Here is a 26,883-nt window from a genome sequence, read left to right as displayed (position 1 = left end):
TGGTATATTTATAACATAATGTACTGTTTTGTTACTTTAGTGAAGTCAAAGCTTTTGGAACTAACCAACATAAATGAAATATTTTTTTTTTACATAATATGAGACTTTCTGAAAATAAAAGTTCAAGTTAATTGCCTTTAAAGAAATGGAAACATTTTTTGTTTTACATAAATAAAGACTGATAAAACCTTTGATTTTAACTGTCTGCTTATGAACTGGATTCAGTCAGCAACAATTAATCCAGTCTAATGTACTTATGTACTTATAATATAGCATATAATACAAAGCATAAAATTAAATACACGTTACAGGGCACTAAAGAAGACATATATATATATTATTTATTTGTAATAAAAAGAAAATAAATGTAAAAATAAGACACTACAATACAGTTATAAAACTGGAAGCCACTGGAAACACTATTCCACCTGAATGAACAATCAAAGACCGACAGTCTCCATAAAACTGAAGGAAGAATTTGCTTCAACAAAAAGTACCAGGAAGACAGGCAGTGGTGAATGGTGCCCAACAAAGTCAAGTATAAAGAGTTAGAACATATCACTGATACCATGCATAAGAGAAGACTAGGATTCTTTAAAAACATCATGAGGATGCAGATGGATAAGAGAAATAAGACAGGATCTGAAGGAAATTGGCCTTCACCAGAAAACACCAGAGACAAGATAAAATTAAATGAAAAAATTCAAGGGCAAAAACACACGCTTCACACTCGCATGAAAGAAACTCACAACACAAACATTTTCAACACCAGAAAAGTCAAGGAGATCAGAATACATGAAAAAGTACTGGGAGGACTGCAAGGCAACAGTCTCTTCGAAGAAATTTAGATAATGGACTAACAAAAGTGATCCTATGCAGTCATAAAAGATGAAGAAAAAAAAAAATAAAAAAAATACTTTATTTGAATAACAATTTTTTAACAAAAACCTTTCAAAACAAAGTATCCAAACAGTGCCATGCTTGCTTCTGTTTGAGAACGTTATTTTTACAGAAGTTTACCCTCATTATAATAACAATTTAATGATATTCTGTTACTGCAAAGAAAAGCGATCAACTATGAATATTAATAAAAATTAAAATATAACAACAACATTTAAAAACTCTTAAAACTTATTAGTATGACAAAAAATAAACAAAAGTTTATAATTTTATACAGATAACAAAATATACATCCGTACATAATCAATCTTAAACTCTGTCTGTTACTTTATAATAAATAAAAATTGTAATAATAATAATTCTTATAACAACACTAATAACATTATATTTATCATCAAATTGGTAAGAAGACTGAAGTATATTTTACAAATAGAATAAAAAATATATATATATAATTTTTTATATAATATTTATATATATTTACATCTACATAATATAATCTGACATAAGATATAAAATGAAGGCAGCACCTGTTCATTTAAATTTTTATACTATTAACCTAATTTACTTACTAATAATATTATAATAGTAAAGTGACAGCATAATAATAATAATAATAATAAAAATAATAATAATAATAAGTGACATAAGGAAATCAAATAACAACGGCTCAATATAACAAAATGTTCATTAATTATTATTACTATAATTATTATTATTATTAATAATAATTTTATTACTACTAATCAATCGGTTCTACCAGCATGTGAAGGCAGAGTTAGACCCATACTATCTCTATACAAATAAACCTGGTATAGAATGACAACATCTATGAATACCTGAAGACCACCACAAATCCAGAACTGAGCTGGAGCTTCTCTTAACACAAAATATGATGTCTTAAATACATCCCCAGAAGTCCACATCAAAACCATTAACACACTGAAAATAAAAGTAAAATGGTAAAATTAAAAATTTAATAAGGATATAAAAATTATAGTTAAGAATAAATGTTATATTCAGGTTTGAAGACTTTCCTTAAAAATTAAAAGTGTAGCCACTTTATTTCATAACCGCTGGCGTTTCTAATCGGTGATTTAAAGCATAGTAATGCAAGCTAACAGGCATAAATTCCAACAATTATAAAATATATCTACTGTAAATAAAACTTAAAAAACATAAAAATTTAGCAAATCTGAGATTTGCAAAATGTCTGCACCAGAACACTAAAGTGTTCTATCAATTATCTATCCTACGTAAACGGCAAAATAAAACATACATCAACATAAACAATGCGAGGATGAATTTCCATATGTTAAAAATTACTTCATTACCCACCGGTCATAATTTCAACATGGCATTCTACATGAATGTAAGCAATATTGTAATCGATCAACTGTCTACCTTTATTACTTGAGATTACATTGTCTAACAATGATCATTAATCCCAATTAAAAAGTCAGTAGTTTATATTTTTATCTTTGATTAATTTTTATAGAAGTGCCATTAATTGAAATATATTTAATATGAAATATTTTAAAACTACTTGTAACATATAACATGGATGTTAAAATCCTACTTAGAAGCTAACAAAAAAAAAGATAACTGAATTTGAGTTTTTTAATTGGAGGGAATCATCAAATAATAGGTAGTAAGACAGAACATTAATAAAATTAACTGAATAAACAAGTTAATAGCATTAATAAAAATTAAAAAAAAAAACATGAGAAACTGGTGTGTCACTTGAAATTAAAAACTACTTTCTTCCTTAACTTTACTTCTTCAAAATCCCTGAATATCCAAGTATGTTAATAAAAAAAAAATATATAGATTTTTTTAAATTGTTGCCAAGTTATAGAAACATGCTCGTGAAGCAACGACTTTTATGTTACCAAACATAATATTAATCTTGAGAAAAAATTTGATACAAACAACTAAATAGCTGTTATATCCCAAAAGCTGTTTTGTTTTTATAGGAAGTTAGATTTTGTTACTTTTTAGAAATGTTGAATATAAAATATAATTCTTAAAATTTTCAATAAATTAGGAGTCACATAAAATCATCAAAAGAAAGTCAATTTTTTGTATCGTAGATTTTTTTTACAATTCATAAAAATTAGAAAAGTTGACAGGACTATTTAATTAATTTATTAAAATGTTGTAAATGATGAATTAAAGCGCATACAATAACCTTAAGTATTATTTATTACCGAGTAAGTACGATACACTGGCCTTAATTAATTGTGTTATGAATATTAATTACAACATTACTTGTACCACATAAACATATAACTTAAGAAATTATCATAATTTATGAGAAATAAGCAAATAGCATACTATATCGGTTGCCAAGAAAGATGGTGCTTGTATTTTAAACTATTATATCAGTTAAAAAACACAAATAAAACACACAAGCACAATAAAAATGAAGTTATCGTTTGAAATTGCAATTATTTTTGTGCTAACTAGATTTGGCCGATTTTAGTTACAGTCGTTAGTCTGAAAATTAAGGGTGAAAAAGCAGAAACTCACAATTCTTTTCACTTTTTTTGAGAACATCAGCTTTGAATTACTATAAAATCAAAACCGATTAAGATAAAAATTTTCTACTTTTGCAGGCAGATTAAACAATTGTTTCTCAATAATTATAATTAAGATTTAGCACAAAACTACTATTATTTAAGCATACAGGTTGTTTAAGTAAAACTATCACATTTCAGTCATTTCGGTTAACATTAGGTGCAGAAAAAATTTCTGCAAATATCAGGCATTAATTTTTTAGAATTATATTTGTAAAGTTCTAATTAATATCTGTTAGTTTAAATTAGCATCCAAGGATCATTTACACAGGATGATCATTGAAAATGATTTGATACGAGGGTAATTTTTTTTTCAAGGAAAAGGCATTTGATAACGTAGACTGGAATAAAATGTTCAGCATTTAAAAAAAATTAGGGTTCAAATACAGAGATAGAAGAACGATTACTAACATTTACAGCAACCAAACAGCAACAGTAATAATTACCATGTAAAGAAAGAAGCCATAATAAGAAAGAGAGTAAGACAAGGATGTTCCCTATCCCTGATACTTTTTAATCTTTACATGGAACTAGCAGTTAATGATGTTAAAGAACAATTTAGATCCGGAGTAACAGTACAAGGTGAAAAGTTAAAGATGCTACGATTTGCTGATGATGTAGTAATTCTAGCTGAGAGTAAAAAAGATTTAGAAGAAACAATGAATGGCATGGATGAAGTCCTACGCAAGAATTACTGCATGAAAATAAACAAGAACAAAACGAAAGTAATGGAATGTAGTAGAAACAACAAAGATGGAGCACTGAATGTGAAAATAGGAGGAGAAAAGATTATGGAGGTAGAAGAATTTTGTTATTTGGGAAGTAGAATTACTAAAGATGGAAGAAGCAGGAGCGATATAAAATGTCGAATAGCACAGACGAAACGAGCCTTCAGTCAGAAATATAATTTGTTTTAATCCAAAATTTAATTTAAATGTCAGGAAAAGATTTTTGAAAGTATATGTTTGGAGCGTTGCTTTATATGGATCTGAAACTTGGACGATTGGAGTACCTGAGAAGAAAAGATTAGAAGCTTTTGAAATGTGGTGCTATAGGAGAATGTTAAAAATTAGATGGGTGAATAAAGTGACAGACTTATAGGCCATAGATTAAGGCATCCTGGAATAGTCGCTTTAATATTGGAGAATAAGATTGGTGAATAAGGTTAATATTGGTGAATAAGAATAAGCGGAGAGGAATGTTGTCAGCGGGCATTGTCTTTCTCCATGACAATCATTGGCCACATACTGTAACTGTAATAAAGAAGCTCCTGCAGCGTTTTCATTGGGAAGTGTTTAATCACCCACCATACAGCCCGGACTTGGCTCCATCTGATTTTCACCTCATGTGCCAACATTTTGGCACAAACATCGTGTTGCAGACCAGCATAGAAACATGGCTGAAAACACAGGCGGCTCTGTTCTATGACGAGGGTATTGGAAAGTTGGTACCACGCTACGACAAATGTCTAAATCGGAGTGGCGACTATGTAGAGAAATAGCGTAACTATGTAAGTACTTGTTACAAATAAAAAATTTTTTATTTTCACTGTGGTTTTAATTTCGTGACTGATCGGACCTTGAAAAAAATAACCCTCGTAGTTCAGACAACAATGAAGATAAAGCTTTATCAGAACAAGTTCCAGATTGAGTACTGTAAGTAATCATTACAAACAATTTTTGTATGATTCTAAACTGAGGGTCTTAACTTTATTTATTCAGACTTCCATGTAAGAGTTTTTACTCCTGGAAAACTGTGTGAAAGGCAATATTAAACCATACCCACATGTGTTGGTCTGTATATCAACAAACAAGATGCACGCTCAACTACTAGTTGTGGCTACATTTTGAAGGATTCTTCCATACCTTTCCCACCTCAGTTGAAGGCTTAATATTAAATGCTTTATCTTCAAAATACTATCATGTTATTCAAATTGTTTCAAGTATTACGACGATGTGTTTTTTTGTGTAAAATATTGATAGAAACTAAAGTTAAGGTTGTCTCATAAAAAAATTTCTGCATGCATTAATAATATTAGTTTTGGGATAAATGTTAATTATAATTACTGAGAAACAATCGTCAAATCTTCTTCCAAAAGTAGAAAATTTTTATCAGATTTGATTTTACAGTAATTCAAAGTTGACATTCTCAAAAAAAAAATGCAGAAAAATCATGAGTTTTCTGCTTTTCATACCCTTACTTTTCAAATGAATGACAGTAACTAAAATCAGCCAAATCCTGTTAGAAGCAAAAATAACTGCAGTTTCTGAGGGTACCTTCATTTTTAGTGTGCAATTTTTTTTAACTGAGATGCAATAGTTTAAATACAAATGCCATCTTTAATGGCAACCACTATAGTAACATATAATTTACAAATGTACAAATTTCTAATATAACATATTAATTTGAATAATACAATAAAAGAATTATTTCAAAAAATAAATAAGCATAATAAAAACAAACCTCATTCCTTCTGTAGAATGTAGGCGAAAATTTTTTAACAGCTGGGGAACAGCTAACATTGCTTCTGTGAATAGGGCGAGGAATCCAAGTGTTTCAATAAATATGGAAAATCTTATTAATAGGAATGTTATTAATGAACAAAATACACTCATAAATAAAAAAAATTCCAGATAAGATTGAAAATCAGTCCACTGCCAAAAATATCTGAAATCAAAATCTGCAACAAAACCATTCAATTTATTTATTTAAATTTATCTATTCAATAAAAGTATATCAAATTCAATAAAGCTAAAAAGATTAATTTATAAAAAATCAAATATTAATCTTGTTATAATAATAATAAAATAACTTAACAGCAACAAAAAAGATCCAGTAGTAAGGGACTAAGTCCTAACTAAAAAATAATAGGTGATAAGTCTTCTCGCTATGCACATGTTCCATTCTGTAATGAATATTCATAGAGCTAATATTAAAATGGATCTTACTAATATTATCAGAGCAGTATTTTCTGACATTGCACTTAAAATTAATGTATAAGGTCCAAGAAGTTAGAAATCAAAATAAGAACAAAGGAGAATAAAAGAAGTGTAGAAAATGAAAGGCAATTTAAACATTCAATAAAAAGAGATCAGAACTAAAAAAAAAATATTTAAAGCACTTTAAATTTCAAGCATGTATGCTGATGCCATAATTACAATCCTCATAGAGACCTAAAATGGGATACCAATCATTCCCAAGATTAATAAACATCCTATGTCAGGTTTTCTTGGAAAAGTGAGTTTCTTCCCACCGCCTTTTTCACCGACCTGAATTGCTGGATACTATTTACATATCAGCATGCTAAACCCATTGAAACACAACTGATATTCAGCCCTATAAGTGACAACTTCAGTCTGTTCCTCCAGGAACTGGTAGTATAGTTAATATTTTTACTTCACTATGCTTCACAGCCATAAGAAAAATTACTACAATGTAGATCAATAACCAATGTATTCCTTTCACCAAATGGTATTTTGAAGGATATAAATTACAAGATATTCAATAGATCATTTCAAAATTAGAGACATTAGGCAAAATATGTAATGAAAATAAATGTTAGGAAAAAGTAATGAGGAGAGGAGACAGTAAGTCAATGAATAAATGTCTGCACAAAAGAAGGCAGAATCTCATGTCAAAAATGAATAAAAAAATTACAAAAATGGATATGAATTAAAAACAATAATACTACTGACTAACAAAGCAGTAAATTAAAAGAAATATTACAATGTACATAAAATAATTATATAAGATAAAGTTAGAACAAGCATCTTGTGATATATTACATTTAATGTGTTTCTGCATGGATGTGTAAACATGTATACTGAGAAAAAGGGAAAAAGAAAATCTGGAGGCTTTTATTTATGGGTAGGGAGGAAATTAAAGAATATTAAATGGCAGAATGATAAATGAAAACGTAACAAGGAGAATGAATGAGAATACAAACTTAATCACAACAGGAACCTAACTGGCTGGGATATATCAGAGGAAAAGTATTAATAAAAACTGTTAGAAGTAATGTGCAGAGGCACAAAGAAAGGACACTGGTGCTAAAAATAAAAATTATTATACATTTTATAAAGAAAATGGAACCTATAAGAACAGAATAGATAAGAATGGAGATGGACATTATGGAAGGAACCTACCGTCCTCGGGGCATATGATGATGCTACTAAACCTGGACCCTTTTTCAGACTCTCACCATCGACTTTTCAAGTTTTTTTTTCATTTGTTTTGTAGATGGTAATACTGTTAATGTAATATTCATGATGGCTAATTAATAGTTAGGAAAGTTGCTTGGTGTGTGATCAAATAAAATATATATATATACATATTTTTTTTTGTTCATTTACTTTCTTACTTTTGAAAGCCTTAGTGTGCTGAGTTTAGGTTCTTAAAAACACTGCTCATAAAAGTAAATTTGACAAAAAACCAACTGAAAACCAAAAAGTATACCATGTATTCAAATGTACAATTTTACCAAATACTAAATGGGTTTTCTATCTATTTTAAGATGGGTATAATTTTACCATTAACAAAAGCAAAAATTATTATACAACTGAGGAAGAAACTGAATTATAGACTTGACAATATTTTCAGAGAATTCTTCTTGTAGTTAAACGAGTCATGGTTTTCAGTAATCTATTAAATACAAACATCATTTTGTTCCTCCTCTATGAATCATGAGACCTTGCCGTTGGTGAGGGGGCTTGAGTGCTCAGGGATACAGAGTAGCTGGACCGAAGGTGCAACCATATCGGAGAGGTATCTGTTGAGAGCCAGACTAAGGAATGATTTCTGAAAGAGGGCAGCAGCTCTTTCAGTAGTTGTTAGGGGAGTGAGTCAGGACGACTTAAACGGCCGTATCAACATCACTCAGTCCTCTGAGTACTGCGCAGCTGAAAGCAATGGAAAACTACAGCTGCTTTTTTTCCAAGAAAATGTGGCTCTCTGCATTTTCACGTAGCAATAATGGAGGCGCCTTCCTTGGTAAAACACTCCGGAGGTAAAATAGTCCCCCGTTCGGATCTCCGGGTGGGGACTACTAAGGAAGGGGTCACCAGAAAATTAAAAAATAACATTCTACGAATCTGAGCGTGGAATGTTAGAAGCTTAAAAAAGGTTGGTAGGCTAGAAAATTTAAAAAGGGAAATGGATAGGGTGAATGTGGATATAGTAGGAATTAGTGAGGTTCGGTGGGAAGAGGAAGGCGACTTTTGGTCAGGTGATTTTAGAGTAATTAACTCAGCGTCAAATAATGGGCAGGCAGGAGTAGGTTTCGTGATGAACAAGAAGATAGGGAGGAGAGTGGAGTATTTCAAAACGCATAGCGATAGAATCATTGTAATAAGGATAAAATCAAAACCTAAACCGACAACGATTGTTAACGTCTATATGCCTACAAGCGCCCATGATGATGATGAGGTAGAGTGTGTATACGAAGAGATTGATGAAGCAATTAAACACGTAAAAGAGATGAAAATTTAATAATAGTTGGAGATTGGAATGCAAGCATTGGAAAAGGCAAGGAAGGAAATATAGTGGGTGAATACGGGCTGGGCAAAAGGAATGAAAGAGGGGACCGACTTATAGAATTTTGCACGAAGTATAATTTAGTAATTGCCAACACCCAATTTAAAAATCATAATAGAAGAATATACACTTGGAAAAAGCCAGGCGATACTGGAAGGTATCAGATAGATTATATCATGGTTAAGCAAAGATTTAGAAATCAACTCGTTGACTGCAAAACTTACCCTGGAGCAGACATTGATAGCGACCATAATTTGGTGATAATGAAATGTAGAATGGGGTTTAAAAACCTGAAGAAAAGGTGTCAGATGAATCGGTGGAATTTAGAGAAGCTTGAGGAAGAGGAGGTAAAGAAGATTTTTGAGGACATCGCAAGAGGTCTGAGTAAAAAAGATAAGGTAGAAAATGTAGAAGAAGAATGGGAGAATGTTAAAAAGGAAATTCTTAAATCAGCAGAAGCAAACTTAGGCGGAATAAAGAGAACCGGTAGAAAACCTTGGGTTTCAGACGATATATTGCAGCTGATGGATGAACGTAGAAAATATAAGAATGCTAGTGATGAAGAAAGTAAAAGGAACTATCGGAAATTAAGAAATGCTATAAACAGGAAGTGCAAACTGGTGAAGGAAGAGTGGATTAAAGAAAAGTGTTCAGAAGTGGAAAGAGAAATGAACATTGGTAAAATAGACGGAGCATACAGGAAAGTTAAGGAAAATTTTGGGGTACATAAATTAAAATCTAATAATGTGTTAAACAAAGATGGTACACCAATATATAATACGAAAGGTAAAGTCGATAGATGGGTGGAATATATTGAAGAGTTATATGGAGGAAATGAATTAGAAAATGGTGTTATAGAGGAAGAAGAGGAAGTTGAGGAGGATGAAATGGGAGAAACAATACTGAGATCTGAATTTAAGAGAGCATTAAAAGATTTAAATGGCAGAAAGGCTCCTGGAATAGACGGAATACCTGTAGAATTACTGCGCAGTGCAGGTGAGGAAGCGATTGATAGATTATACAAACTGGTGTGTAATATTTATGAAAATGGGGAATTTCCATCAGACTTCAAAAAAAGTGTTATAGTTATGATACCAAAGAAAGCAGGGGGAGATAAATGTGAAGAATACAGAACAATTAGTTTAACTAGTCATGCATCAAAAATCTTAACTAGAATTTTATACAGAAGAATTGAGAGGAGAGTGGAAGAAGTGTTAGGAGAAGACCAATTTGGTTTCAGGAAAAGTATAGGGACAAGGGAAGCAATTTTAGGCCTCAGATTAATAGTAGAAGGAAGATTAAAGAAAAACAAACCAACATACTTGGCGTTTATAGACCTAGAAAAGGCTTTCGATAACGTAGACTGGAATAAAATGTTCAGCATTTAAAAAAAATTAGGGTTCAAATACAGAGATAGAAGAACAATTGCTAACATGTACAGGAACCAAACAGCAACAATAACAATTGAAGAACATAAGAAAGAAGCCCTACTAAGAAAGGGAGTCCGACAAGGATGTTCCCTATCTCCGTTACTTTTTAATCTTTACATGGAACTAGCAGTTAATGATGTTAAAGAACAATTTAGATTCGGAGTAACAGTACAAGGTGAAAAGATAAAGATGCTACGATTTGCTGATGATATAGTAATTCTAGCCGAGAGTAAAAAGGATTTAGAAGAAACAATGAACGGCATAGATGAAGTCATACGCAAGAACTATCGCATGAAAATAAACAAGAACAAAACAAAAGTAATGAAATGTAGTAGAAATAACAAAGATGGACCGCTGAATGTGAAAATAGGAGGAGAAAAGATTATGGAGGTAGAAGAATTTTGTTATTTGGGAAGTAAAATTACTAAAGATGGACGAAACAGGAGCGATATAAAATGCCGAATAGCACAAGCTAAACGAGCCTTCAGTAAGAAATATAATTTGTTTACATCAAAAATTAATTTAAATGTCAGGAAAAGATTTTTGAAAGTGTATGTTTGGAGTGTTGCTTTATATGGAAGTGAAACTTGGACAATCGGAGTATCTGAGAAGAAAAGATTAGAAGCTTTTGAAATGTAGTGCTATAGGAGAATGTTAAAAATCAGATGGGTGGCTAAAGTGACAAATGAAGAGGTATTGCGGCAAATAGATGAAGAAAGAAGCATTTGGAAAAATATAGTTAAAAGAAGAGACAGACTTATAGGCCACATATTAAGGCATCCTGGAATAGTCGCTTTAATATTGGAAGGACAGGTAGAAGGGAAAAATTGTGTAGGCAGGCCACGTTTGGAGCATGTAAAACAAATTGTTGGGGATGTAGGATGTAGAGGGTATACTGAAATGAAACGACTAGCACTAGATAGGGAATCTTGGGGAGCTGCATCAAACCAGTCAAATGACTGAAGACAAAAAAAAAAAAAAATCATTTTGTTATGGTCACCCATACGTTTTAACATGAACATTGTGAAATACAAAAATTATTTCACATTCAACTGTAAATAATGGTAACTTTTAAAAAATTCTCATTTGTATTTTATATGCAAACTAAAAGTAAAAACTTTTTTGGGAATTACATTTATTAGAAGATTACTCTTAAAGTAAAAAAAAAAAAAGTATATTATATTAATTAATTAAGATGTAATACAACAGGTAACTTAATGATAACAATTGCAACTTTTTTTTGGATTATCACTTGTCATTATAGGTTGCATTCAATAGTTAATTTCTGGTCAGTTTCCTATTCTTCCAACTTCCCTTTAGTTTTAAGCTGTGTTGTTTCTATTTCTCTTCTGACAGTTTCTTATTACTACAATTCTGAGAATTTCTTTAATTTGTTCTTTAATTTGTCTCTTATTACATTTTTAAAAAAAAAGTTATAGATTCGGTTAGAATCTACAACTTTTAATTAATAAAATCAACTTTATTTTATACTTCGTCTATTACTTTCTAATAAAATCTATTTCATTTACTACAAAGTGTTCCTTTAGATTGTAACACAGCCCCAATCTTTCAAAAAAATAAAAATTACTGACTACTGCAAGAATTTTTTTTTATAGACGTACACTTTTTTACACTTTAATAAATCTTATGATTATAACTCAATAATAAACAATTACAACGGGTCTTATCCAAAAATGGAGCATAAGTATGCATCATCTATCAATGTGAATCAATCATTTCACGCTCTTGTTGGATATTTAATTTGTATTAAAATTTTAGAAAAAAAATGCTTTATTATTATTGTTCCGTTCCTAGTTTGGGCCTGCTAGTGCCACTCTCTAGTTTCTATTAGCGCTGGCCTGCAAGCCAGTTCATACATTCATTTGAGTTAAGAATCCCATCTGGCGCGGTCATGTATTTCATCGTCTAATGTGACTTATGTTATTTAGTACTTTTACGAATTAAATTCAATTTCCTAGAAGAACATAGTCTCATTCTTTCATCAGCAATTAATACAGTCCATCCTAGCTCTTAAAGACTTAATATTGCATTTGTGGTCCACTAGGCAGGATTTTGTGGTATTTATAAACAGTGTTAAATAGTATTACTTAATTTTTCATAAGAACTATATGAATGTTAACTTTTATCGGACAGTGTGCATTCAGGAATATGAGTGGCATTAGTATTAAATGTGTAAAATTCAATATGTTTTAAATAACTTGTAACATGCAGTCAGTCGCATAAGATTATAACAATAGAGATTATATGCAAATTACAAAACAGTGAATTGTAAGATCTCCAATAACATTTGTGTAGGCAATGTAGTTATAGTAAAAGAAAGTTATCTCCCTCCACTAAAGTGGAAATTGGGAATAATTGTTAAGGTATATCCAGGTGACAATGTACTAGTTAGAGTAGCTGATGTAAAATCTAGCAAAACCATTATCTAAAGATCTATTAATAGATTACTTATTCTTCCAAATTCAGATGTTTGTAATGACCTAAATGATGCTAAATGTAATGAATGAAATTTCTTTAACTTTTATTTTCATGTATTTGTTTATTTTTTGATTTTATTTTTTTGTAGTTTGTTGCCATTGGCAATATTGGAATTTGTACTTAAAGTAGCTTCAAATTCTTGTGAACTTTCAAGATTTTTATGTTGATTATTTTCATATATTACTTTTTCATTTTGCATATTACTTTTGTATTTTAGAATTATAACTGGTGGGCGGTATGTTCCGTTCCTAGTTTGAGCCAGCTAGTGCTGCTCTCTAGTTTCTATTAGTGCTGGCTTGCGAGTCAGTTCATACATTCATTTGCGTTAAGAATCCCGTCTGTATTTCATTGTCTAATGTTACCTATGTTATTTAGTATTTTTACAAATTAAATTCAATTACCTAGAAGAACATTATCTCATTCTTTCATCAACAATTAATACAATCCATCCTAGCTCTAAAGACTTAACAATTATTATTATGATCTTTTTTTTTAATAACACACAAACATAATGTACATTCTACTTTACTAATTACCTACATTAATATTAACAATTAACCTCCAAACAGAGTAATTGAACAAAACTCACCAACTAAAAGAAAGAAATAACTAACATATTTTAATTCTTAGATCTCTTCAGTCTCAATTTTTTCATGATAATAATGATAATTTACGTAGGTTATTAATACAGTGATCACAGATATTTATGTATAAAATTTTTTAACTTATTTATTCTGTGTCAGCTCATGGACCAAGAATTGTAAAATTAAATGGATGAGGAATGGGTTGAAAATGTTAATTCAGTAAAGTCATTCTAAGTCCCCAAAAATATCCAACCAATATCAAATTCATGATGATAAAATATGGAAGTGATCGACTTTATATAAATATATATATAAAAGAGTATCAAATACTGGAACTTTTATGCTCTGCTCTTAGTGAAAGCAAGATAACTTATTTAATAAACACTCCAGAGTCTGAACTTGTCAATCAGTTGTGATGGCTAAAGTTTTCTTTATCCCTGTATTTCCTATCCCTTGTATTGTAATCACTGTGTCTAGTAGGAGGTAGAAAGCATTATAGTGCAGCAAATTACAATTAAATTTTTAAAATATGAAGAAGTCATTCCATCTCAGACATATATGAGACTTAAAAACCACTCTGAATCGAGAAAGAAAGAGAGAGACACTCAACAAATATTTCTTGCAGCTCAGAGAGTGTAAATGGAGTAATTTGTTAAAAGTGAGTCTGGAGAGAGTTGAAATGAATCACATGCTCCTCAGAGAATAAAAACCTCTGCTAATTAAGACAGACTAATTCAAAGTACTTATTTAAGAAAATATGCAAAAAATGGAGAAACAATACATAAGAAAAACATAAAGAAATGTGGAAACAACATTATAAGATCATCTCAAATTCAGCAGAATACTAAGAGACCCACACCTTTTGTAACCTAAAAAAGAAATATTGTCTCCCATTGCACAACTTCAGCAGTGGTGTGAAAAGGAAAGAAACAAGTTTTTAGACTCTACTATAACCCTAGTTAAAACACTGGTACATTCAAGAGTTATTGAAACACATTAACCACAGAGTCCAGCTGACCATGAACACAATGTTAACATTCTAGCTCATCTTCATCACAAAGCGTAAGACTCATGTTCACCTGGGAAAATAATGGAAATTTTTTTTTTAATTCATAGTAAATATTCTACTTTAACTTTCTTACAGAACAAAAAAGATGCCCAGTTTTCTATTTATTTCCTCTAAAACAATGCTTACCCTCACACTGTCATTCTAATTATGAAAATGCTATGAGACCTCAAGCAAATGTGTTAGCCATCAATAATGTACTCCAGATTTAGCACCAATGGAATATCATCAGTTTGGTTTTTTAAGTAATTTTAGAAAGAAAAGTAATTTTTAGAAGGTAAAATTCAATTCAAATGACAAAATCATCGTTGATAAAGTACAAGGATAAAACATGTAACCATAAGTTGTTCTCTTCTGAAATTAAGAAGCTTTCCAACAACTGAAATAAGTGCACTGAAAGAGCAGAAGACAAGGTTTAAAAAATGTTATGTAATTCACATCATTGTACTCAATAAATAAATAGTTAAGAAATTCCTGTTTAATAATAAAATAAAAACTGACATAATTTAACGAATAAAAGACACCTTTAATTGGCATATTTATGATTTAATAATTTCATTTGTGATTTATTTATGCATACTGATACACGGACGTACACGTGCACATACCACACCCACACCAACACACATATACGCACAAGATAGCTAATTTAACAAATAATAATTGTAATAATTTCTTATTTAATATCCAATAAATAATTCAATATTGCATTGTCCTATCTTTTAATAAAAAATAGATTAATATGCATGTGAATTTGTAACAAAAAACATAAAAGTTAATAATAAAGTCCCAGATATATACTACAAAATTAGCATTCTAAACAATAAATTTTATTTAAGAAAACATGCATTTTTCAATCGGTCATCACCTTTGGAATAAACAAACCTGAAAAAAATACAAAGTCTATATTCAATAACATAAAATAAGATAACTAACTAATCCATGGTTAATAAAGTAGTGTAATTGACAAAATAAAAAATTACAAACCTAGTAAATACTCATTACTAGTTCAGAAGCACATCTGTCTATAATGTTGATTCACAGAAGTGCAGGATGTAATAGAAATAATGTATGTTTCTGTAAAGATGTTCACTGACTAGTAACTGTTTTCTTTAATAATAAATGGGTGATGCCTATTAGTATTAATAGGAATTCTTTTTTTGTCAGAACCCATTTCCATTCCATACGCAAAATTATGTAGCTATACACTAGTATAAAAATGCATGTTTTGGTAAAAAAAATTCCTATTTTTTCTGAGAGCTAAAATAGAAAGTTTTCTAAAATGACCCCATTCAGAATAATACCTTCCTAAATAATATTTAAAATAGTTAAATGAAAAATAAATAGTGACAAGTATACTAATTATTTCACATAATCTATAAAAAAAAAGATAATAATCTATAACTGACAAAATAGATGAAAAAAAATTGTTATATATAAATTGACATAATTTAACTCCTGCACATTTTCTTCACATCTCAATCACAGCAATAATGGAGTGAAGAATATATTTTACTAGAGTATAAAACTGAATATCTTTTATCAAGTGATTCATAAAAAATAACACTTCAAAGAAAAGCTTTTTCTTGCTGTACATGAAGTTATGTTTGTACAATAACATCACAATCATCAACTTTTAGCTTCCTCACTATGAGTAAATCATTAACTAACTCTACATACCTTCACTACCTATACTATGTTTTACATAAATTCACTGTCATTGGTTTTCTGGATTTGCGTGAAGGCTAATTTCTATAATTTTTTATAAGATACAAAGAAAACGTGTTTCCTAATGAACTCAGGTGGTTTATATTGTTTCTACATATTATCTACATTGTTTAATAACAAAAGAGATGCATTAATTTGATGCTTTAAATTACTAATTTAAAGTCTTTCTTAAGAGTGTGACATAAGTAAAGGACCTCAGATACAAGAGACAGTAGGAACTGCATTCTGTAAGAGTAATGACCTTTTTTTATACAGCCAATATTGATGATGAAAAGAAAGAAACTGATTTATAGAACTGAATTGAATATCAACTGCTTAGTGAACTTGACTTGTTGATATGCAATTCCTGGAAAAACAGGGCTATTATGTCAGTTAAATTATGGGAAAATTTACTCTGTGAAGGACAAATGTATACTGCTCTTACATATTCTGTATATACTACATAAATTGCTGTCTCTACTTTTTTAATGCATTCCTCATTTGATTTACTCTAGAAAATAAAATAAAAAGAATCTCGCACATGAAATTTCAACTTGAAAAGCAGATTCAATCTTTTGACCAATCCAGGTTGCCTATACAGTATTTGTGAGTGGATATCAAAAAGTGGATTCTTAATACTATATTTGCTGAAGGTAGCAGTACAAGTGATGGCCTACACAAAATAGAAAACTATGCAAATAGTAATCATAATAATATAAAAGAAAAATGATAACATAAACAATATATAACAGTGCAGAAAAACAGGCTAATAATACTGTCAATTGTTTAGTAGGTAAAATACCAAAAGAAAAATCAATCGTAAGTCATTCCTGTTAACAGATTTTAAAAACGTTTCCTGGACAACTACATAACAAAATAAACAAAGCTAATTCCCAAGACAGTCTTATTATAAAGTTGAAGAAAAAACTCGACTGAAAAATGAACACTCAGGCAACATCTTATCTCAATTTGTAGTTAATAAATATTAGTATGTACAACACGAGCTCCTCAATTATCAGTGGAAAGTTAAATTTTATAAAACTCATCTATTTAAAATTAATAAAATATGAATAATTTTAGAGGCATATAGGGGCATGATTAACAATAGAAGAGTGCTAGAAGTAATATTAACATTTTTGGCCTCTCCAGACATTTAACATTAGAGATGTTTCAGTTAAACCACATAACCCAGCTTAAAACTGAGCAACCAATCCAAGCAGGAAACTGGATCAGTGAAGAGCTTTGTTAAACTTGTTGAACAGATTTTACCTTAAAGGGCAGGAGATTTAATCTTCAATTTATTTTCAAAACAAGGTGGATTTTATTCCAGTCAATTCAGGAAACAACAAACTTAAAAATGGGGATTATTAAATGAAAAACTGGATAAATCCTCCCAAATAAAGGTTGTTACAGATTCTAAAGAAAACTGCTTCATCACTAGCATCCCTGTCAATCAGATTATCTCCAATGCAAGTCATTCCAGGATTCAGAGACAAAATGTGTTTGCCTAAAAAAGGGATAACAGGAATTTTAATAGTAATATTAAGATTACAACACAAGGTTTACATTACTAATACAAAGTTTGTAAAACTTGAATGTAAGGAACTCTTGTGGAAAGGAAACAAAAATTCTGAAGGAAATGAAAACAATAGAAGTAGAAAGGACTGGGGAATTGGGTGGGATGAGGAAACTGGCTTAGGTAACCCAAATATACTAAAGAATAGAATCAGGAGAGGTGAAGAAGAAACAGAATACATTTAACAAAGAATAAACAGTTAAGTTTATTTTGCCACTGAAGCCACCACTTCTCTACGGTGGAGGGGTAACAACTCAAGCCCTTCATCCAGATGGTCCCGATACAATTCCAGGCAGGCATGGCATTTTTATATGCTACAAAAAAATGATATAAAATTAAATTCTGGATTCCACTGCTATTTTAGCAGTGGAATCCAGAATGCATAGTTATTTTGATAACTATCAAAATGGATAACTATCCATTTTGATAGTTATCATAATAACTATCAAAATGGAGTTATTATGATAAAACTATTAAATACACACGTGCGTGCGAGATGTGGCTATTAAACAATGAGACTAATGCTGTAAAATATTTTAAATTAATACATATTTAGTTATTATTCCCTTCAATATACACCCCCTCCTGCATCCCTACAATGCTCCATGCGTATTTTCCATTGTTTGAAACAGTGCTGGAAGTCTTTTTCTGTGAGCTCTTTCATGACACATGCCGTTTTTTCTTTCACAGCTTCAATGGTCTTAAATCTTGTTCCTTTTAATGCAGATTTGACCTTGGGAAACAGATAAAAGACACATGGCGCTAGGTCAGGCAAGTAAGTCGGATAGTCTAACACTGGGATGTTATACTTGGCCAGAAACCTGATAGACAATGCAGTGTGAGCCTGTGTCCTGATGAAGAACCCATGACTTGTTCTTCCACAACGAGTCTTTTTTCTTATTTTTTCATAGAGTTGAGCAAGAACCTCAAGGGCAGTAATGGTGATTAATAGTTTGACCTTCAGAAACCCAGTGAAGACACACTTTCCCATGAATATCAAAAAAACAATCATCATTGCTTTGAATTTTGATCATCATCTTCAACGTCTTCTCGGCCATCTTGGAAACAATTAAACCACTCAAAAACCCACGCATGTGATAAACTTTCATTGCCATACACTTTTTTTAATAAATGATAAGTTTCAGTAGCAGTTTTTCTAAGTTTCATATACAATTTCATGACAATTCTTTGCTCTAATAAACCACTTATCATTTTTTCAGCATAACAAAAATGTTATCCACGGCCAGACTAATATGTCTACAGAAACTAGAGTGGCAACAATTGCAATAGAACGCTACACAGTTGTCGGTCATACAAATTTGGCACATGCGCAATTCTTTTGTAGCAGCATTAGTCTCATTATTTAGTAGCCACACCTCATATTATAATATATATATACACATAATTATTATAATAGATATATATTTACTGTATTATAATATATATAAATTATTAAATATATATTTAATAATTTTATCATAATAACTCCACTCTGATAGTGTAGCAGTGGAATCCAAAATTTCATTTTATATTATTTTAGGTATATCTCATTCTAGGTTTACGTTTAGATTTATATCATTCTAAAACATAGTTTAGGTTCATAAAACTACAGGACAACAAATTTAATATAAATCTTGGTGTAATTAATTGCTATAGATACCAGATAACCAGTAGATTCTGTAAAACAAAAAAAAAGATATTGGGCTGGGAAGATAAACTTAAGAGATTTTTTTTTCATATTTTTTTTACACCAAAAATCACTATAACTCAGTCTCTTCTCATTTCTAGCCCCCTCCTTCAATTTTCCATCTAAGATGTATTTTTAAAAAAAATAACAGTCATGAAAGTAACAAAAAGTATTTCTGTTTTCTCAATGATATTCTTGCAGTGATTTTTAAAAGTCAAAATTTTGATGGGTAATCCTCTCTCCTCTTTCAAAAAAAAAAAAAAAAATGGAGGAACTAGTTCTTCAATAATTATCACCATGATTTACAAATGATTAAGTAATTGATTGAAATTTGATTGTTTCTTGCATCATAGTGCACAAATATTTTTATAGGGATTAAAACAATGAGAAGTTTAACTCAACAACAATTCATTATTTTTCCATGAAACAATAAATCCTTCAATTGAAATAATTTTCATTAAAGAAATCTCATAAATAGATAGCCAATATTCTATAATTATAAAAGAAAAGTGCTAAAAAAGACTATAGTCCCTCAACAGAACTATTCTGGATTCAAAGGGAAAAACGTAAACTGTAAATTTAATTTCCTATTCTATGTACCAAATTATTAATATATTATTATTATTAAGAAAACTTTAAAAAAAATCATAACAAAGCTTCAAACTACATTGCAGAAAAAAATTCAGTGCAACTTTCATAACACAATCAAAACAAATTAACTACTATAAGTTATTATTAATTTTTTCCAGTTAATTCTACTAAGTTAAAACAAACACAAACTTAGAAACAGAATGTGATATTATAATACAATTATCTACAAATTTATATGAACTCAATAAAAAACTAAATGCAATATAAGTAAATGCAAGTTCTATTCAACAATAAACTAAGAAACACTCTACTGTCATTAAAATAATTATTAAAAATTACCATTTTTAGGATAATAATTTCTTTTAATCATCAAATTACATGCAAATTATTAATACTACAAATAATATTTCAAATATTAATTGATAAACCAGAACTACAAAAATTATGTTTATTTTTAGGCATTAGGTAATCTATTCTATGTTTTCCTTTTCTTTATTAGTATGGACTGAGGGATAAAAATCTACAATAACTGGTCTACAAAAAAATACATGGGTAATAAATACTGCATGATAAACATACCCATACCAAACCAGTTTTGTTGCATTGGCTGTACGTAAGCATCATTTACACCGCCTGTAGATTAATTAATCATTAAAAAAGACTTAAAGTGTTCCTAAAAAAATCTGCATATTATTTATTCAGCTTAACTTACACTTTCAACATGAAATTAAAAGAACTATTTAATATAATTAAGATAAGTGTTGTAATTATTAATATATGTATTGCATATGTAAATTATTTATTGAAGTAAGGCTAAATTACATAATGTTGCTCTGATAACTAACATTAGTATAAAAAAAATTAAAAACTGATTAGTTTCATTTTGAAGAATTAATTTCATGTAAATCAATTCCAAACTTTATTTCAACAATTTTTTACACATAAACCAATCAAGGCAGTTTATAAATTCAGGAGTGGGTTCAAAGAGCTCAAATGTGAAATCCCCACTCAACCTAATAAAAAGCTGTAAATTGTGTAAATTTCAAATACGTTTTGCACACATATTTTTGAGAAAAATCTCATTTCTTTTACTTTTTACCATGGTTTTTGTATTTACAATTTGCAAAATATATAAATAAAATGCACACAAGATATTTTGTAAACTTTTAATATATTAAATACTTTATGAATTCATCAACACTAATTAACTTTGCTTGATTAGAAGTTAATAACTTATAATTTTATAAAATATTTGTTTTAAAGTTCCCTCTTATTATTTATGCAACAACTAAGGTGTTACAATATAATGACCACTATCCAATAACAATTCAATTATTTGCCAGGATAATTATTAATATATGTATTGCATATGTAAATTAGTTATTGAAGTAAGGCTAAATTACAGAATGTTGCTCTGATAACTAACATTAGTATAAAAAAAATTAAAAATTCAGCAGAGACAATGTAATACAGATATCTTTTGGAGACCTGTGAAGGAGGAGCTCACATGCAGTTTGTAGAGTATGGAATTTAGATGTACACCATACTAAGCGTAATGTAGCACCAACAGGAGACTGTTGGATTTATATTTGGAGTTCACATGGTACCCACAAAAGAGAAGTGATATTTTAAAATAAATACCAATAGATAAAACAAACAATCGGTTTCACACTCAGTTTTCTACTCTACAAATTTTAAAAATATTTTGCAAAAAAAAAAATTAAGAAATAATTTTAGACATAGAGCACTTATATTAACATAAGTTGCTACTCACACCAACCATTTAGCATAATTATAGAGGGAGACCAAAGCGATTGTTAGAGAATGCCATTAAAGCTATATAACCAGAAGGAAGAATATCTGGATAAAATTATTAAAAAAAAAATTTCTTTAAAAGCTTTACCTAATTTCACAAGCACAAATTTTTGTTCCATAAATTTCTTGCTCGTCTGCATCCTCAGTAATAACAAAACAAATTGTGATGATATGATGGTTTACACCAAATTAAAAGTTTAAAATAGTTTACCTGAAAAACTTGTTTTAAACTGTGAGATTGTTAATTTTTTTTTTAATTTTTGTCCTTTAAAAGTTGAATTTTGAAAATGTATTCAGCACAAATGAATCACAAAAGTGTAATTTGCCAAAAAGTCATAACTGTGTTAAAAAATAATAATAATTTTTTCTCACAAAAGCTGTACAATATTTTATGGGCATTAATTGGTGTCAAATGAGATTTATAATATAATGCATAACCAAGAAAGTAAATATTAAAAAAATGTTCAATCAAGACAGAGAGACAGAAGAATGCTCAGTAACAACTGTAGGTCATTGTCTAGAAGAGGTAGTTTTCAATCTTAATTAAGTAAATTCACCCTGACAGTTTCATAAACATGTTTCTTACGTGATTAATGAACAAGTAGATAAACTAACAAACAGTCATAAGTTAAGATAATTACTGCATAATTTAGTTTGGTATTTGATGACATATTTACAAAATATGTCATGAAATGATGGAAACGGGTAGATAAACCATTTTTATTACTGCAATATATCATGTAATTTTGCAAACAAAAGCAAACAGAAAATAATACTATTTATAATGAAATCACAAACACTGAATTCACAAATAAGAAGATTCCATTGTGCAGGTATTACAACCTTCAAATATTTTTCACTAAGAAATAAAAATAACTTGAATTTAATAGTATTATATAAATAACAGCTTTCATTTTTATTACCTGAATATTAACAGGTGATGAAAAAAGTATTGTACAGTATAACAATAAAATAAAAATTAGGCCAAGAAAATGGTTAGGTAATGAGATACTGTCTTGGAATAAAAAATACAAAATAAACTAACATTTAAAAAAAAATGTAATTCCTAATAATAACATTTTAATGTGCAGTTTTACAGTAAAAATATTTAAATAAATCACCTAAAAACATAATAAAATTAAATCTACCAAAAAGAAGGAACAGACTTGTAAAAACCTGTAGTGCTTGTGCTTGAATCTATTCCAACTAAAAACACTGACAGACAAAAAACTTTTTTTTAATGTTTCATGTGATACCAGTTTTTGAATTGCTTTTTTTGCGTACATTACAGATCTGTAAATATAATTTTTCTATCACCCTTAGTTTTAAATAAATAACGCTTAAAAAAAAAAAATATGGGAAAATATATTTAAAATCTGTAAAATTATAATTTTGCATGGCCATACCATTTTTTTTCTGTTTAACCTCCGGGGCTGCAGTTAAGCATTACTGTACAGAGGATTGCATGGCCATACCTGTATTAGAATAATTTCACTGATGCTTTTCTTTATAAATAACCTCAGGCACATCCCAAGTTAATGTCCAACAGAAATCAGCTAGCATGCTAGTATTCCATTACCCTTTATAGCGGCTTTCCATCACTGAAATGTCTTGGTGGAATCGTTCACCGTGTTCGTCACTTCTGTCTACAAGGTTGTCCAGGAAAAATTCAGATGTGAATGGAGGAAATGATTTTCAAAGACATATTACATCCCATAGCTCTGTATGAAGTAAGAAGTTGATTTACAATATCGTGGTAATTTTCGTTTTTTTGTTTGCCAAGAAAAACTTTTGCAAACGTCTTTAAATGAAGCCCAAGCTGCACTTCTACATTATTTAACATTGAGTTAAATACATTATCTTTGACCAACTCTCTTATTTGAGGACCAACAAATACTCCTTCTTTAATTTTTCCTTCACTTACATTTGGAAATTTCTGCCTCATGTACAAAAATCGAAAAGTATCCTTCTTCATTGCTTTTACAAAATTTTATATTAGTCCTAGCTTGATATGGAGAGGGGGTAAAAATATTTTTTTGGGTGCAACTAAGGGCTCATGAATAATATTTTTCTCATTTGGAGTTAAGTTGTCTTGTTTCTTCCACTCTTTGGTAACATAATGTTTATCCCTAGCTAAGCTGTCCCATTCATAAACAAAACACATATAGTTAACATAGCCTACCTGCATGCCTAATAAAATAGCTGTAACTTTTAAAACACTGCATATGTTCCAGCTACGTTTTTTATAATTTATTTTTTCAAGAACGTCTTTCATCACATTGTATGTCTCTTTCAAATCAATACCATTAAGCGAATGGTATCAAAGGATATTTGTTACCGTTATGTAGTAGAACCACTTTTAAACTATACTTTGACAAATCTATGAAAAGGTGCCAGTCCTCAGGTTTATGAACTTGTCTTAAGTGTAGAAATTTTTTGATAAATTTATATTCCTAACCAAGTCATTTAATTCACCTTGTCATATAAGATTTAGCTTATTGGAAGGTAATTCAAAATCACTGTTTTCTTCTTCAGTATTGCCTGATTCATCACTGCTTTTGAAACATACATTTACAGGTGGCTCAGGAACTGGAATAATTTCACTGTGAGGAACAGTCCTGATTGCAGATTGCAATGAAAGATATTTTACAGTACGTTTAGATTTTTTATAAATTCCAGACACACTTGCTAAACAAGAATAACAATCAGTTACATGACCCTTTGGTTCATGCCAAATCATAGGTACACCAAATGACAAAGCCTTCCATGTACCTTTCAGCTATCCTCTTAAATATACAGAACAATCAGTACATATTATATGAGAAGCCCATGTCTTATCCTGATCTTACACTGGAAGTACAAATGATATCCTTTTTTAATTAAATGTGTTATGTTTTATCTATTTGATTTTATGGTAAACTCACCACATACATAATAAAAGGCATCCACATCATTTACACAATTTCCAGGCATTACAATACTGCACTGTTAACAAACTTAAGACAGCAATAAGAATGAACAAAACTAATTCATTCCTAAATCCAGTGCTTAATACAAACAACACAGCTGTGTTTTCAGCTACATATTTTGACCTGCACAGACATGATTAATCTTGTCCATGAAGGCTCACTCTTCAGTATAAGATATGATGTCATAATAAGTGACTATGATATGATTTAATTCTTTGTCTGGTATTGTTTATTTATAGCTTACATTAACAAAGTTAAACAATAAAAAATGAGCTAACAAAATACAATATAGGAGCTTAAAATGCTAACTGTCTGTTGAAAAATGAAAAAAATCTTTAATTAAAATTAAACAATTTTTCAAAATTGTGGGTGATAAAAAGATTCTACGTATATAATCGTTTTCAGCATCAAAAAACATATTAAAATCATGTATTGCATGTTAGGAAACAAAAATTATATTTATCATTGTAATCAATGCAAAATTAATCTCGCCTTATGTCAATTCTGTGTTTTATGTAACCTGACCTCCATCAACTTACTTAATCTGACCAAATACCCTAGTAATTTTTTCATCTTACCTCACTAGTTCTAACCAAATTTCAGACTGAATGTATACATATATTTTTTTAATTTTGTATTACTTCCAATGTTTTGTTTAACCATTTAATATTCTATACCCTGATTCAGAGAATAACATGGATCTTACATATTTTTATGATATTTTATATAATACCTAGAAAGCAATCCAATTTGGCAACTAACCAGTTGTATCAATACTCCTTTAATAGAATATTTTACTACAAAAAAAAACAACCACATTTTATTAAAAGAGAAAGAACAAAACAAAATTTTTTTCACAATCAAAAACAGTTTTGCGTTTCATTTATTTAAGTACATTACTCAAAATATTTGTGCAGACTGTTTCAACTATTGATGAGCAGTAGTGAGTAGAACTACTTAATCTGGTTTCTACCAAATTCTCAGTTGCTATGACAGCAGTAAAAGTATGACAACTCCACCTCTGGTTAACAAGACATGGACTAGCTAACCAAATCTCATAAGATCTTCCCAAAGATAGGTTTATTATATATATCTTTCTCAACCAAATCTTCCAGCAGTATCTAAGACCTTAGTAATTTCTGAAGGGTAGTATTAAGCAATTTTAAAAATCCTGCCAATACAGTGTAACAGAAATAAATTATTGAGAAATTAATACTTAAAAACATAAACACCTGATTTTTAACAAATAAAAATCAAACTGCTTAAAAATCCATAACTACAAATACTTACATTACAAAAAAAAAACAAATAATTTAAACACATAAAAATACAAACATATATAATAAAGCATGAAACAAATACATATTGCAATTAAATAATTAATAAAATAACAATGTAATAAAATCATAAAACAATTAAAATGATGTGCAGTTATATTAAATAAAAAAAAATAGATAAATTAACAGTAAAATAATGTAATACATACCAGTAAATGAATGTTCAGGTCCACGTATGAGCTGACTCTTATGGCGAACAGTTACACATAAATGAACCATTACAAGCATAGCAAAATTCATAACAAAACTTTGAATTAAAAGAGGAAGCTCATACCGTTTTCCAAACCTAAAAAAAAATAAAAGTCTGAAAACCTGCATAAATAAAAATATGTCCAATTAGCAGATATTTGCTAACTGGACACATTTTTTATTTCTGAATTAAACAATTTTTTGTTACTAGCTTACAAGAAAGTCATATGAACATTGTTTTTTATGTTTTATAAAATGAAAAATCTAACAAACCTACAGATATTTTACTGGAATCAAAATACAGGCTTTATTTTATTTTAACATTTTCGAAAGGTAAATTTACAAAAATGAAAACTTAATTACCATAAAATCTGGAAAGGATTTTTTTGTAACATTATCTTTTTAATTAGTATGGCGTATAC

At 29.5% G+C, this 26,883-nt stretch overlaps 1 protein-coding gene across 10 annotated transcripts in view; it reads right to left on the bottom strand.

Annotated features, from left to right (window-relative positions):
• Positions 1-26,883, bottom strand: part of LOC142320478 (solute carrier family 66 member 2) — a 226,221-nt gene that overhangs the window by 4,460 nt on the left and 194,878 nt on the right. For 8 of the 10 annotated variants that reach the window (XM_075358298.1, XM_075358305.1, XM_075358301.1 and 5 more), the window contains 4 exons: positions 26,422-26,558; positions 20,731-20,784; positions 5,943-6,159; positions 1,661-1,842 (listed from right to left, as the gene is read on the bottom strand). In XM_075358298.1, coding sequence (XP_075214413.1) covers positions 1,661-1,842; positions 5,943-6,159; positions 20,731-20,784; positions 26,422-26,558 — 590 coding nt within the window. The remainder of the gene's footprint in view (positions 1-1,660; positions 1,843-5,942; positions 6,160-20,730; positions 20,785-26,421; positions 26,559-26,883) is intronic. The other 2 variants (XM_075358300.1, XM_075358299.1) reach the window with 2 other exon arrangements.

The sequence above is a fragment of the Lycorma delicatula genome, chromosome 2, assembly GCF_047948215.1.
Source record: "Lycorma delicatula isolate Av1 chromosome 2, ASM4794821v1, whole genome shotgun sequence".
Taxonomy (NCBI): Eukaryota; Metazoa; Arthropoda; class Insecta; order Hemiptera; family Fulgoridae; genus Lycorma; species Lycorma delicatula.
Note: the sequence above shows the minus strand (reverse complement) of the source record. Positions and strands in the feature narration are given on the sequence as shown.